The 12,481-nt window shown below is 38.7% G+C and overlaps 1 protein-coding gene across 1 annotated transcript; it reads right to left on the bottom strand.

The window, feature by feature from the left end:
* Nucleotides 1-6: 6 nt before the first annotated feature.
* On the bottom strand, nucleotides 7-8,478 carry LOC141587023 (E3 ubiquitin-protein ligase APD2-like). The gene is made up of 10 exons (XM_074408435.1): nucleotides 8,039-8,478; nucleotides 6,293-6,399; nucleotides 5,991-6,116; nucleotides 5,769-5,859; nucleotides 5,397-5,471; nucleotides 5,179-5,261; nucleotides 3,599-3,745; nucleotides 1,445-1,511; nucleotides 594-933; nucleotides 7-209 (listed from the first exon to the last, which is right to left on the bottom strand). The coding sequence occupies exons 1-10, from the start codon at nucleotides 8,286-8,288 to the stop codon at nucleotides 134-136; spliced, it is 1,362 nt and encodes a 453-aa protein (XP_074264536.1). The 5' UTR covers nucleotides 8,289-8,478; the 3' UTR covers nucleotides 7-133.
* Between the last annotated feature and the right edge of the window lie 4,003 nt (nucleotides 8,479-12,481).

The raw sequence follows: 12,481 nt of genomic DNA, 5'->3' as shown, positions 1-12,481 counted from the left end.
AAATACAAGGCTTGATGATTTACCTTCAGACACACAATGGTAAATCAGTGATGGTTGGGACTTGGGAAGGAAGCAGGTGGTGATGATCTTGAACTAAACATCCACACAACAGATTGGGGCTTTTATTGCTGTATCACACATTATATATCCTCCTAACTTTCTTAATTTTACGCCGACAAATAGGACAGATACCAGCATCTTCAGCAATTCTGCAACATCAGACCAGCATCAAGTCATCAAATCATGTTTTTTGTGAATAAACCATAGTCATAAGACTCATAAGTCATAACACATACTAAAGCTACCAGGAGAAGGTAGTTGGCACTAAAAAGAGGCTTATGGTCTTTATAAAGAAACGGCAAATCTTTGAAAAGAAAAAAAAAAAAAGATAAAAAAAGGACGAAATTAAAACTGAAGAACATGAAAACTGTCACATTGCACTCTCGTTTAACATTGAAAAGTCTTTGTGAAGGGGCACAAACAAACATCTCATGGCTTTCTAAGCCTCTCATGACTCTCCTTACACCCTCCCCCTCCCAAAAAACAAAGCAAGCAAAGACAATTTCAAGTTTGTGATTAAAACAAGCATATACCTGGTCCCACAGTCAAAACAAGATGCACAGTGTCCACAAGGAATGAAGAAGCAATCCTTAGATGCATCGAAACATATAACACATTGCCTGGAGTTATATTTCTTTCCACTCTCTCCAGCCGGCCTCCCTTCAAGTAGCCCATCTTCCAGGTACTCTTGAGCTTCATCGTCATTTTGAGAACCAGAATCATAAGACGAACCTAGGCTAAAGAGATCTTCATCTTTATGAGACAGCAAAGGAGCTCTCTCGGGTCCTGTGTCGGCTTCCCCACCATCTCCATCACTACGCCTTAGTCCTTTCAAGTAATTGAATGCCCATAACATGATTGATGTCATGCCACCTCCATACAAGACAAATTTTCACAGGTTTAGAGGTATGCAACAGCAGTAACCTTTTACATATCCTTGCATTATACTCCCTCCTATGCACACCAAACTACCCATTCACTTTTTAAAGTCAAACTTGTTAAATATTGACCTTGATTATATTCAGTCAAATTTTAAAAATTTGTATACAAAATTGACATTTTTACGTGTGTTATAAAAAGAGGTTTCGGAAAATTATAATTTCGACACAAAAAAGTAATATATAAATGAAGAAAAACGTGGTCAAAAAGTCGTCTCGTATACCGTGAAAAGTCAAATGGGTAGTTTGGTGTGGACACAAGGGCGTAATTTATAACTAGATCACAGATCAGCATAAGCTAATATTAACACGAAACTGCATAAATTTCGTCGGCTTGAGAATTGGAGAAAAGCAAACTAATGACGCATGTGTTACTCAATAGTGACCAGTTTCTATAATGCTTGTCATCATAATGAACTGAGAAAAGAACAAAAAAGGAATTCTACCTATACCAAGAAAATATGTCAGCCAGCGTGGTTCGTAGGACAACTTAACATAGACTTTGTCTCCACCCTGCAAATATACCAAAATGGGATGTGATCTTGGATAAATAAGAATTGCAAAATTAATCACACATCTTACTAGCACAAACATCCCTCTAATGTGGCCAAACTTACCAACAACAACAACAACAACATCGGAGCCTTAATCCCAAAATGATTTGGGGTCGGCTGACATGAATCATCCTTTCGAACCGTCCATGGGTGAACGCACGCCTCAAAATGCGAATAAAAAGAGGGAAGATGAAAAACAAAAGGAAGAACGAAAATGTAATGGAAAGTCAAGATAAACTTAGGGGTTTTAAAATCGAATTCCGTCTTTCTTTTATAAAAACTTAAAATTTAAATCGAGAGAAAAGATTAAAACGATTTTTAAAAACCGAAATAGAGTTAAGGATCCGGAATGAACCAGGTAAAATCTATAAGAAAGGTAAAATCTATAAGAAAGTGGTTTGTAAAAAAGTGTAATAAAGGAGAGAAGAATAAAATCTGTCAAAAAACATCAAATACTAAAAATCCACGTGTATCCCTTCCCTCCATTGTGCCCTCTCCGTCACCATACTCTTCTCAAGCCCCATAACTCTCATATCGTGCTCTATCACTCTCAACCATGTCTGTCTCGGTCTTCCTCTGCCTCTAGGGACCTTTTCTGTTCTCCAAGTCTCCACCTCCCTAACCAAAAGTGCGTCCATAGGTCTCCTTCTCACATGGCCAAACAATCTTAGTCGGTTTTCCATCATCTTGTCCTCTATTGGCGTCACTTTTACCTTTTCCCTAATCACCTCATTCCTTAACCGATCTTTCCTTGTATGTCCGCACATCCACCTCAACATGCGCATCTCCGCCACACTCATCTTACCAAATTGGTTTAAAAAAAAAAGAAAAAAAAGGTTGAGGGTTAATAGCCAAATTGGTAAAAATAAGTGTCATTTATGAGTTATGACATATTGGTAAAAAAAAAGGTAAAGAATGGTGACAAATTAGCCAAAAAAATTCCACTCTATTTAATTTTCTGTTCTTTCTACAAGATTTGACGAATTACCCTTGCTCAAAAGTCAAACTTAAAAAAATGGATGTGAGACTCAAACTAGATAAGTAGAGAACTCAAATATGATCTAAAACTCAAAGTGAACCAACCTGACCCCACCCTGATCTGCTTTCCTACTCGTCGTAATAATTCTACTAAACATGAAGAATTCCAAAATTATCTATATCCAAAATGACGCATAGTTAAAATGATTTGAACCTACTCTTATGCACTGACCCAGAACTGCTCATTGAAACAGATCTAAACCCAAAGTCACCCAATCTATCTTTAAGTGCATATTACACCAAAACTGATCTGACTCGAACTGACCTTTTGTCAGATTTACGGATAGAATTTTGAGTAGGGTCACTTGGGTAAGGGTAGTTTTGTCAAATGTAGTTGTAAGAACAGTAAATTAAATAAGGTGACACTTTTTTGGTCAATTTGACACAATTTTATCTTTTTACCAATTTTCACAAGTGACACCTTTTTTTACCCATTCGGTAGATACCATCCACTTATTCACCAATTTGGTAGTTTGGCCATCTAATGTACGATTCATCTAGAAAAAAAAATATGGCTGAGTACTCTTTCAGTCTCTCTGAGATATCGGAGGCTGCAGGGAAAAACAAGAAGATACTTTTGGACGACGACGACAACAACAACAACAACGACAACAACAACAAAGAGGCTGTTGCTCCCGCAAATTGCGAGGTAAGAGGAGGTTGGATGTGCGCAGCCTTACCCTTGTGGTAGCAACACAAAGAGGCTGTTTGCAAATGAACCAAGAAAATTGTGTCGAGAACTGCATAAAAAGAGTGATACTTCACAATAGAAAGAAGCGCATCTACTTTAGTTAACACCTTTAATTAGAACTAAAATTACAAAAATTACAAAGATTAAGCTATGTTATCATGACCTGCTGATTTTTCTGAGATTAGATTACAAGATACAGTGGCCTCTTAAACATTTGGGTCACTTCGTTTAAAATCATGCCTACGGCTTTCACAGCCTCTTTTTGGTGCCTCCACTAAATACACACAACACGAATGACAACATGAAAGTGAACTCACCTGCTGTGTCCCTGGAGTAGTCAATACTGCAGCAATTCCACTTGGGAAAGGTATCTTTAGATTGCATGAACCTCGTGTCAAATTACACTTGAAATAGGAATTTGTAGTGTCATACATGGAAGACTTTACAGACAACTGCAGTTCGACCTATCAAACAGAATAGGAACAGAGTAATTTTAAGGGAATATAAGTTGCCAACAGGAATAGGAAAAGAAAAACGTAAAAGACAAATAGAGAGCAGAGCATGATAAAATGCAACACGAATGCATAAGAATTTTGATCTAACTTCAGAATGATGCCTTTTCCCCGAGGAAAAAAAAATCCAGCTGCATATTTCATTATTGAAGCCTAGGGATTTTTCTTTACTCAGAAAAAAAAAAGGAAAATATATTCTTAAAATAGATTGTTGTTGAAGCCTTGGGATTTTGTCAAGCAAAAAAGGGATATGATCTAGAGTATTAAAAGGGACTCCAAGGCGAACACAGGACACATGTATACAAAAGGAATGCTGGGGGAATTTACGCCCTCAAGGCTCAAACTATCTTTCAAGAAACCATTCAAAGACTTGAAGTAGCAAAAACAGAGAATTGATTTCCATGGAAACACCATGAGAAATATGCACCTACTTACTCCAATAAGCCTCGAAATTGTATTTAAGGTGAAAAAGTTAATCCAAAACACTACAACGCCTACTCATCATCCGGAAACCACAGCAACTTTCTATAAATTCTTCACAAAGACGGTCTGGAACTTCTGGAAATTGGCTCATTGTTCTGCAAACATAAGGGTAACACTTCTCTCCAAGGCGCACTGAGGCGATGGGGTCCTAAGGGCTAAGGCGCAAGGCGCGAGGCGAAGGCGCACGCCTTTTGCACACGAGGCGCACTGATTTTCCAAAAGAACAGCCATATTTTACAATCAAATTTTGTGCGAGAATAGTCCCTTTTTTTGTTTTAAAGAGGGCTAACATGTTTTTAAAAGTGAAAATTAAGGATAAGGGGGAGAAAAGAAGGGTAAAATAAAAGAATTTTGAAAAAAAATATGAAATTGCACACTAATGCGCCTCGTGTGCACCTTGGGTGCGCCTCACTAGTTGCGCCTTAGGTGCGCCTTTTGCATTCCATGCGCCTTAGAGTGTCTGATGCGATCTGGTTGGCGCCTCACTGCGCCTTGCGCCTCAAGCGCGCTTTTTTAAACTAAGTTCATAACTGACATAATAGAGTCATGAGGGATGTGGATCTTGGACGTTCAACTTCGATTGATTTAAAAAAATTCTACAGGAGCAATATTTCAAAATCTTGGTATGATGAAGTATGGAATCACACAACACAATCGCAACTGTTAGCTCCCACAAGCATCATATACATACAAAACTACAAAACTTATTCACACGTTTTGTTTTCATTTAGCGGCTGGATTAATAGTCGGCTATCCCAACTGAAGAATTAAATCTAGGCCTTTTCAGTTAAAACTAATGATACTCGGTCATAAAACTCTTTTATTAAATAAGTAAAGCAGAAGATAATAATATAGCACAGTTAAGTGTCGTTTTCCATCAGAGAAATAGGTCACTGAGTTACCTTAACATCCTCAGAGTTCAAGTTCCCAACAGCAACATAATAATCATTCGATTTAGGTATATCTTGCACAATGGTCCCATTTCCTGTGAGAAAGAAGACAATCAACATCAGAATAGCTTCAGTCTGGTATTAACTTAGCGAAGTCATATTTAATAAGTTGATGGTAATCTAGAGCTTCTAGAGCCTTTGATTTCTAGAGCTCCACCTCTTAACCTTACCATGCACAACGTTCCATGACAACGTGACATCGGGATATGATGGATCCTCGATCCACTCGGCCATTTCTTCAACTCCTGAAACACGACAGATGCAAGATAAATCTTCTTTTCCTTCTCTCCTCTCTCCTTTTTCCATCTTATTATAGGTTCTGAAATAGACATGATTGGAAGTTGTATTTCCCTCCCAAGCAAATGCTTTGCTAAATGGATAGTCCTCTTCTGAGAACATTATTTTGATCCTCACCATATAAAATTAAGACAATGAGCCTTCAATCAAAATGTTGAAACTTGAATCTCTCCACGAGTTCACGTAAAGAAGAAATGCTTGAAAAGAAAACCTGAAGACAAGATCTCCTTGAAACAGAATGATACCTTTTGCTACTATGAGTAACAAAGAGGATGAGGTTGGCACATTGTATGATATGTTAATTTGTGATCCCTCATTCAAGAAATATATCCATTCCTATCAAATTGAAAGGGAAAGATAAAGATTAATTTAAACGCGAGAATATAAACTAAAGAAAAAAATGGTGAGTGCATCTTAAAGACAGAAAACGCAGTGAATCAAATAATTTATTTCAGGTAGGAACTTACCTCATGGGACTCGGGCTTAACTGAAGCATATAGGGTCTCGGACCATGTCTGGGTGACGCCTAGTGGAGGGGCTCTGTAAAAACCATAAAGCACTGGAGCCATCTCTGGTTCCTTTAAATATTCCACCTTATCCACCAAAACCAAACATGTACGCCTATGAGACGGAAGAAAGATAAAGAAAAGAAATTGTTCTCACATGCTTGTATGCTACTCGGAAGAAAAAAAGTTCATGCAATTGAGGGGCATGCACAGAAGAAAGAAAAAATGTATGAAAAAGTAGTTAGGTGTTATTGAAAGGTTACCTTCAACTGACGTACAAATAATGGGTTAGGCTGTAGAAGAATTGAGCTATAGGGGCCAGTTTGTAAATCCTCAGAACCAAATATACCCATAATGAGAGTCATAGACACTGCGATAAAATATTTCTGGTTGTCAACAGGAAAAATAATATACGATTAAGGCATGGAAAGAAACTCATAATACAAGCATAGCCATCTCACTACCAAGCAAAATGTCATAATAGGTGAGAGTGAGAAACAAATGCAAATACACGCCAAAAGAGGAGAAAGAAAAGAAACTATACAAAGATTACTCCGGAAAAACAGACACTAAACATGAAACGGTCGCACATGTATAAGAACAAGTTCACAAAAAAATATATAAAACGGTCTCACATGTGTGAGAGTAGGTCACTACGCATACAGAAATAAGGAATGCGTAAGTGTCTAGATTGGTCTCACCTATAAAATGTTTTGTAGAGTCAATTGAGCAAATTTACCAATTAAATCACCATAGCCATACAATGTCCACACTAAACCAAACTGGAATTTCAAACAAGCTTAACGTTCCCTTTTAAAGTAATATATCAATTCATAACTGTACAATCTTAACAGTTCAGCACCACAATTGTTAAAATTTCACATTTGCTTTGAGATAATATTCTATTTTGTTCAATTAGCCTCATCTGCTATTTCTTGTAAGGAGCTTTTGATAAATGTGCGAATTAATTTGAGAAATTTAAACAAAGAATCTACCAACACTAATAAGCACAACTTAAAAGTTAGCATAATTCCTATCAAGAGAAGTAAAAAAAGCAACATCCTAAACCACAACATAATCTTATTGCCTTCTCAACCCCCTGGATCTCAACTTGAAAATTGGATCAAAACAAACAATAAAGTTGGAGGATAGAGGACCCTCTAAGGTTGAATTAAACGTGACGATCAATTTTTCAAATAAATACACCGCATCAACTAGAGAATCCTTTTTCCGCGTTTACAGGAAATGAAAAGGGAAAGGTTGACACACCACAGTTCTTTAGAAACTCATAACCCTTTACCAATTTCTTCTAGCTCTTCCAAGAGAATGGCGACTGACTAAGCGGAAAGATTAATTAGTGAGAACACACCCCCCCACCCCCTGACGCAGAAAATAAAAGATCAAGAGCTCCATTCCACCAAGTTAGAGAAAAATCATAGATAATATATTAGGTTATGACAATCTTCGTTGGCAGATTCATCTTAGATTGAGTTTTGACGATCTTGGTTAGCACATATTCGTCTAAATCGAGTCGTGACAATCTTTTGCTCATTCAACAGTTTAAAATACTTTCCTCCTTATGATGCTTGTGCATAAAGTGGCTCTAGAAACCTTGTGAAAACACGGAAAAGCTTCAAAGTGTGAATGAAATTTGCCATGTTAAGACTTTGTTGTTGGCATGAGTAGCATCATTAAACACACTGTACTAAGTCTCGAGCAAACTAGAATCATTATCAGGAGACAAATTTAGGCAACGATACTGAATGAGTTAATAAGAATTGCAGTCAGACGGCGTCACCCAAGTTTGTGCAAGGAATCTAATTGTACATCCATGAAGCTATGTTGTCAACATTGTACATCCATGAAGTACTAAATATAGAAATGTTAGGTGTGTCACCATAAACACACTTAGCATCTAAGCATAAGACTGGTTTTAGCCCCAAAAGAAGGAAGAGTAAAAAAGACACAAATTACGAAATAAGACGGTTGTAATAAGTAAAAGGAATTACCAAAGAACCAGAAAGTGAGAATAACGATGAGACAAGAGAAAGTATCATCACCGCCGTGATCATCAGAAGAAGAATAATAGAAACCCAAATACCGCGGAGAAGAGGGCTGACGAACGAGATCAGGCGGCGAAGAATCCTCTTCTCTCGCCGGCATCATCGACGATGATGAGGTAGATGGACAGTCAACACCCGCCGGAAAATACGACGATGATGACGACGGCGGAGGAGTAAAGGAGGAGGAATATTCCATTGAAATGAGGGGATTTTTACAGAGTCAAAACCCTAAGAGAGAATATCCCGGCATGTCAACACTGTTGTTTCGTGCTGGTGGAAGCAATGGTACAACACCTCTATCCTGATTGGGGTCTGTGGGAGATTGGCAAGGAAGAGGGACAGGTGGTCGTTGACTACCCGCTGTTTTTGAGAAAAGGTAGTTCATAAGTTACCTTAAAATTAGGAATGTAAAAATTGTTAAATTACCTTTTAAAAATCACTTTTTAAAAATTATAAATTATTCGATTTTTTTATTAAAATAATGTTTAAAAATAAAATATTTGTCATTTCGGATTGAAATACAAAATATTTGTCAAAATGGTGTCCACGTAGGATCGGAAAAACTAAACCTAACACACGCCACTAATAATGGCGTGTTTGCGTATGGAGTAATTTTTTAAAAAAAAAAAATCAAAGTATTGAACCCGCCATTAGGGATGGCGTGCATAGTACTAAGACACGCCGTTAAGTTTGGCGTGTTTCTTTGTCTTCATTTTCCTAATAGATGTCAGTTGATCTCCTTCATCACTTATACTGAAATACAAGCTCCATCATCTGCAGATGCACTTCAACCAATTACACGAACGATTTTTTAAAATAATGTTCAAAACTTAAATATTTATCATTTTGGGTTGGTTTTGAAACTATTTGACAAAATGGTGTCTACGTAGGCTCAGAAAATTTTGAACCTAAAACACGGGACAAACCCGATGTTGATAATGGCGTGTTTTGTACAAAATCCAAAAGAAAAAAAAAAATCAATTTCACCTAAATACGCCATTAAGAAGGGCGTGTCTAGTCCAGTAGAAACGCCACTGTAAAGGGTGTGTCTTTGCTATTCTGAATTCCCTTCTATTTCCCAACAATGGCGTCCTTGATAATGGGAGTCAATAGCTTTAGACAATAATCAACATAGTTTCTTGCAAAAAAGAAAGCTATTCATGTCCCAAAATCAAATCCACATTATTTCCAAGCAAGACTTAGATTATTTCATCTCTTACGGTCTTCATCTTCCTCAAAATACTCATGACTCTCTCTCCTCCAATTCATCATCCTTAAATACCCCATTTTTCAACTCTTCATTATTATTACAGCTTGAAAGTTCTTCCCTCCCAGATCCCTTATTGTAACCATAGTTTCCCTCCAAATTCCTTGCCAATTCGCGCAGAAATTAAGGAGCGGCACCGTCAGGAGGAGATGACGAGTCACCAAAGATGATAAATCGAAAGACAATAAGGACGTGTCGAGGTCGGCGGAAAAGAGGTTGTCGCACAGTCGCACACATTGATTAAGTCGTGGGCTCGTGGTGAAGATAAGGTCGACATAAGCCTTTGTGAAAATTAGGTTGTGAAAATTATTAGAGATGTAGATACCCAGTATCTGCTGAGACTCCAACAAACACCCGATGATTATCGGACTACAACATGTTTTGGGATCGCAGCGTTTGATCGACAGTTTGTGTACAACTTTACGTCGGAAAACTTAAAACGATTTCGAAAACAAAACATTTCAAAAATACCTGGAGTGTTTAATGCACGACGACGGGGTCGCAATGACACTAACTAGAGTCAATACCGACACCGGACCAAAAACCGACTCGAAAATTCAAAATCCCGACTCCAACAACGAGTCAAACCGAGTCAAACACAAAAACCAAAAATATCTCAAGCCTTCTACCTTAAGTTTTCCCGGATTCATGTTGGTCAAGTACCAAACATGTGACTACAAAACCTAGGATAGAACAAATCATGATTGCGTTTGTTGTGATAGTGACAACACAACTCGAAGTGCCGCGATTTGGCTCGCGCCTCTTTGAGCAGCCCAGGTGGCCACGTCGCTCAAAACTCACACAACCACTCATTCTCCTATAAATACCCCTCAAATGCCACCCATTTGAGACTTACGCGAGTGTCCGCCCCCTCTTTGTTCCCTTAAAATTCTCGACTCGACTTCTTAAGTCACAATCCGACGCGTATTTACGACCTACCGATCGTAAATACGAGCCTTACACATTGTTTGGTACCGTCATCGTGCATTAAATCACTTGTCCGGCCACTTTGACCACTACACCATCACTAAACTTTTAAAACACTCTTTTACATACCAAAACGGTTTTAAACCGAGTTTTTTCCGATCAAACGAGTTGTTACACTTACGTCAGTCACTCGCCATAACCAAACATGTAAGTATGAGGGTGTAAAAATCCTCTTTTATTATGTTTTCATTTGTTTCATGACTCTAACATGCTAAAACATGCATAACATGAACCAAAACATGGAATAAACGAGCCAAAACTGATTTTTGGTCTGAGGCAGAAGCCCCTTAGGTCGCCAACAGGCTCGCGCCTAAATGGGGTACTCAGACCAGAGGTCAACCGTGCTTGTTCTCGTTATTTCCTTTAATCCATTTTTCATATTTGTAATCGGTTTTCACCATTTCAAGTATTTTCGGATTATTGTTATTTCATTTCACATGTTTTAACCATAAAACATTTTTCACCCTTGGTTCTTCATACCATGACGGTTAAATCCGTGTTTCGGTGATAATATTTGGTTAATGACATTTAAAAGGTATTTTAAAGCCTTTTATTTCATTTTTTTACATTTATCAAAACAAACATATTAGTCACCAACACAAAATCATCCTTGGTTATACATACCATGCCGGATTTCAACCCGGGTACGATGACGAGTATCGACTAATTACATTCAAAATGGACTTAAAACAATTAGTCCATAATCATTTTCAAAACCATTCATGTCAAGTTTGCCAAATCGAACCCGACACCGAATATTATCAAATAATGATGATTATTCGGGTCTAGTTCTTCAAATCAACAAATGCGGTCTAAACGACCCTTTCAAAACCAAACCGGGTTCAAATACCCGTTTTCAACACGTTTTATAACGTTTTCTAAACAGTCAGAACACGGCATACAACCGTTGGCTAACCCGCGCCTCAAGCATGCATTTTCTTTCTCATTTTCAAAACCAGAGAGAGGCCCCTTACACCGCCGGCTGGCTCGCGCCTCTTATAGCCGCCGTCCAGGGTGCAGGGGCTGTTCCTTCCAAAAGATTAGTCTAGGACGATCCCGACTCCGGTTAACTCGGATATAGGACGGATCAGACGACTATTCAATTATTCAAACCATGTTTGCAAAATGCCTTACTAATACAAATGGATCATGTTATGCAGCCTAAACCTAATACGGTAAATGGATGTTTAATTTCCGTCTTGCATGCAAATCAGTCATTAATCCAACTCGACATCTTATACTTGATACTTGGATTAAATCAACCGACTTAGAAAGCTCTCACATGTTAGGTTTAAATCATTGGATGCGCATTCATGCATTTAAACCGTTTTATCAACTTTTGCATTCAACCAACCAAGATCGATCAGTAGAGGCCGCTAAACGCGGGCGGGATTGGGTGTCTGATTAAAGGGCTTCCCAATACGTACCTTCACCTCTTACTCAGAAACTTTGGATAGTGGACGACCTTATCCAGGGCGTACGAGAGTCATTCTAGAGATAGGATGCTAAAGAGGGACGATTTCCTTATCTTTAGTACCTATGTCAAACGCTGCTTTGTGCTTCGATTTGACCGAGGTATAAAGTGGAATTCGAACGGGTTCCAGGCATCCCACAAATGCTTGGTGGCGACTCCGAACATCTCTAATCGTTTCGAGACCCTTACCGAGACGAAACCGACCGATCTAAAACGATCCGGTCGAAGGCATTTTTACGCCGCCGAGCGTGGCTTTCAAAAAGACCGTTGTATGTCCACAGATCGGCTGGGCTTACAGGTGGGCCATGTCCACAGATTGGCGACTCCGCTGGGGATAACTAGGACTTACGTCTTTATGATCTCTAGATGGTGAGACTCGAACGAGGTCTTGGTTGGAATGCATTATTTGATATTACGGTCACGGTTGGGTTCCTTGTCCGGGCCCACAACCTAACCCTTTTCGACCAATTGGCTCGTTTCGTCGGCGTGAGTTTTCTCATCCCCGCGTTTGAAATCCCGATTGAGTCTAGCATACCATTGACGTTACACATTTCTGTTTCGTCAATGAGCTTTCATCACTTTCGAGCACGAGGCTATGGCACCCTCCTTACCCATTTTGTTTGGACTGGTATCCCTCTCGCAAATCGGGGTTTGATTGCTT

Source organism: Silene latifolia, chromosome 6, assembly GCF_048544455.1.
Source record: "Silene latifolia isolate original U9 population chromosome 6, ASM4854445v1, whole genome shotgun sequence".
Classification (NCBI taxonomy): Eukaryota; Viridiplantae; Streptophyta; class Magnoliopsida; order Caryophyllales; family Caryophyllaceae; genus Silene; species Silene latifolia.
This window is presented reverse-complemented; position numbering and strand designations above follow the sequence as displayed.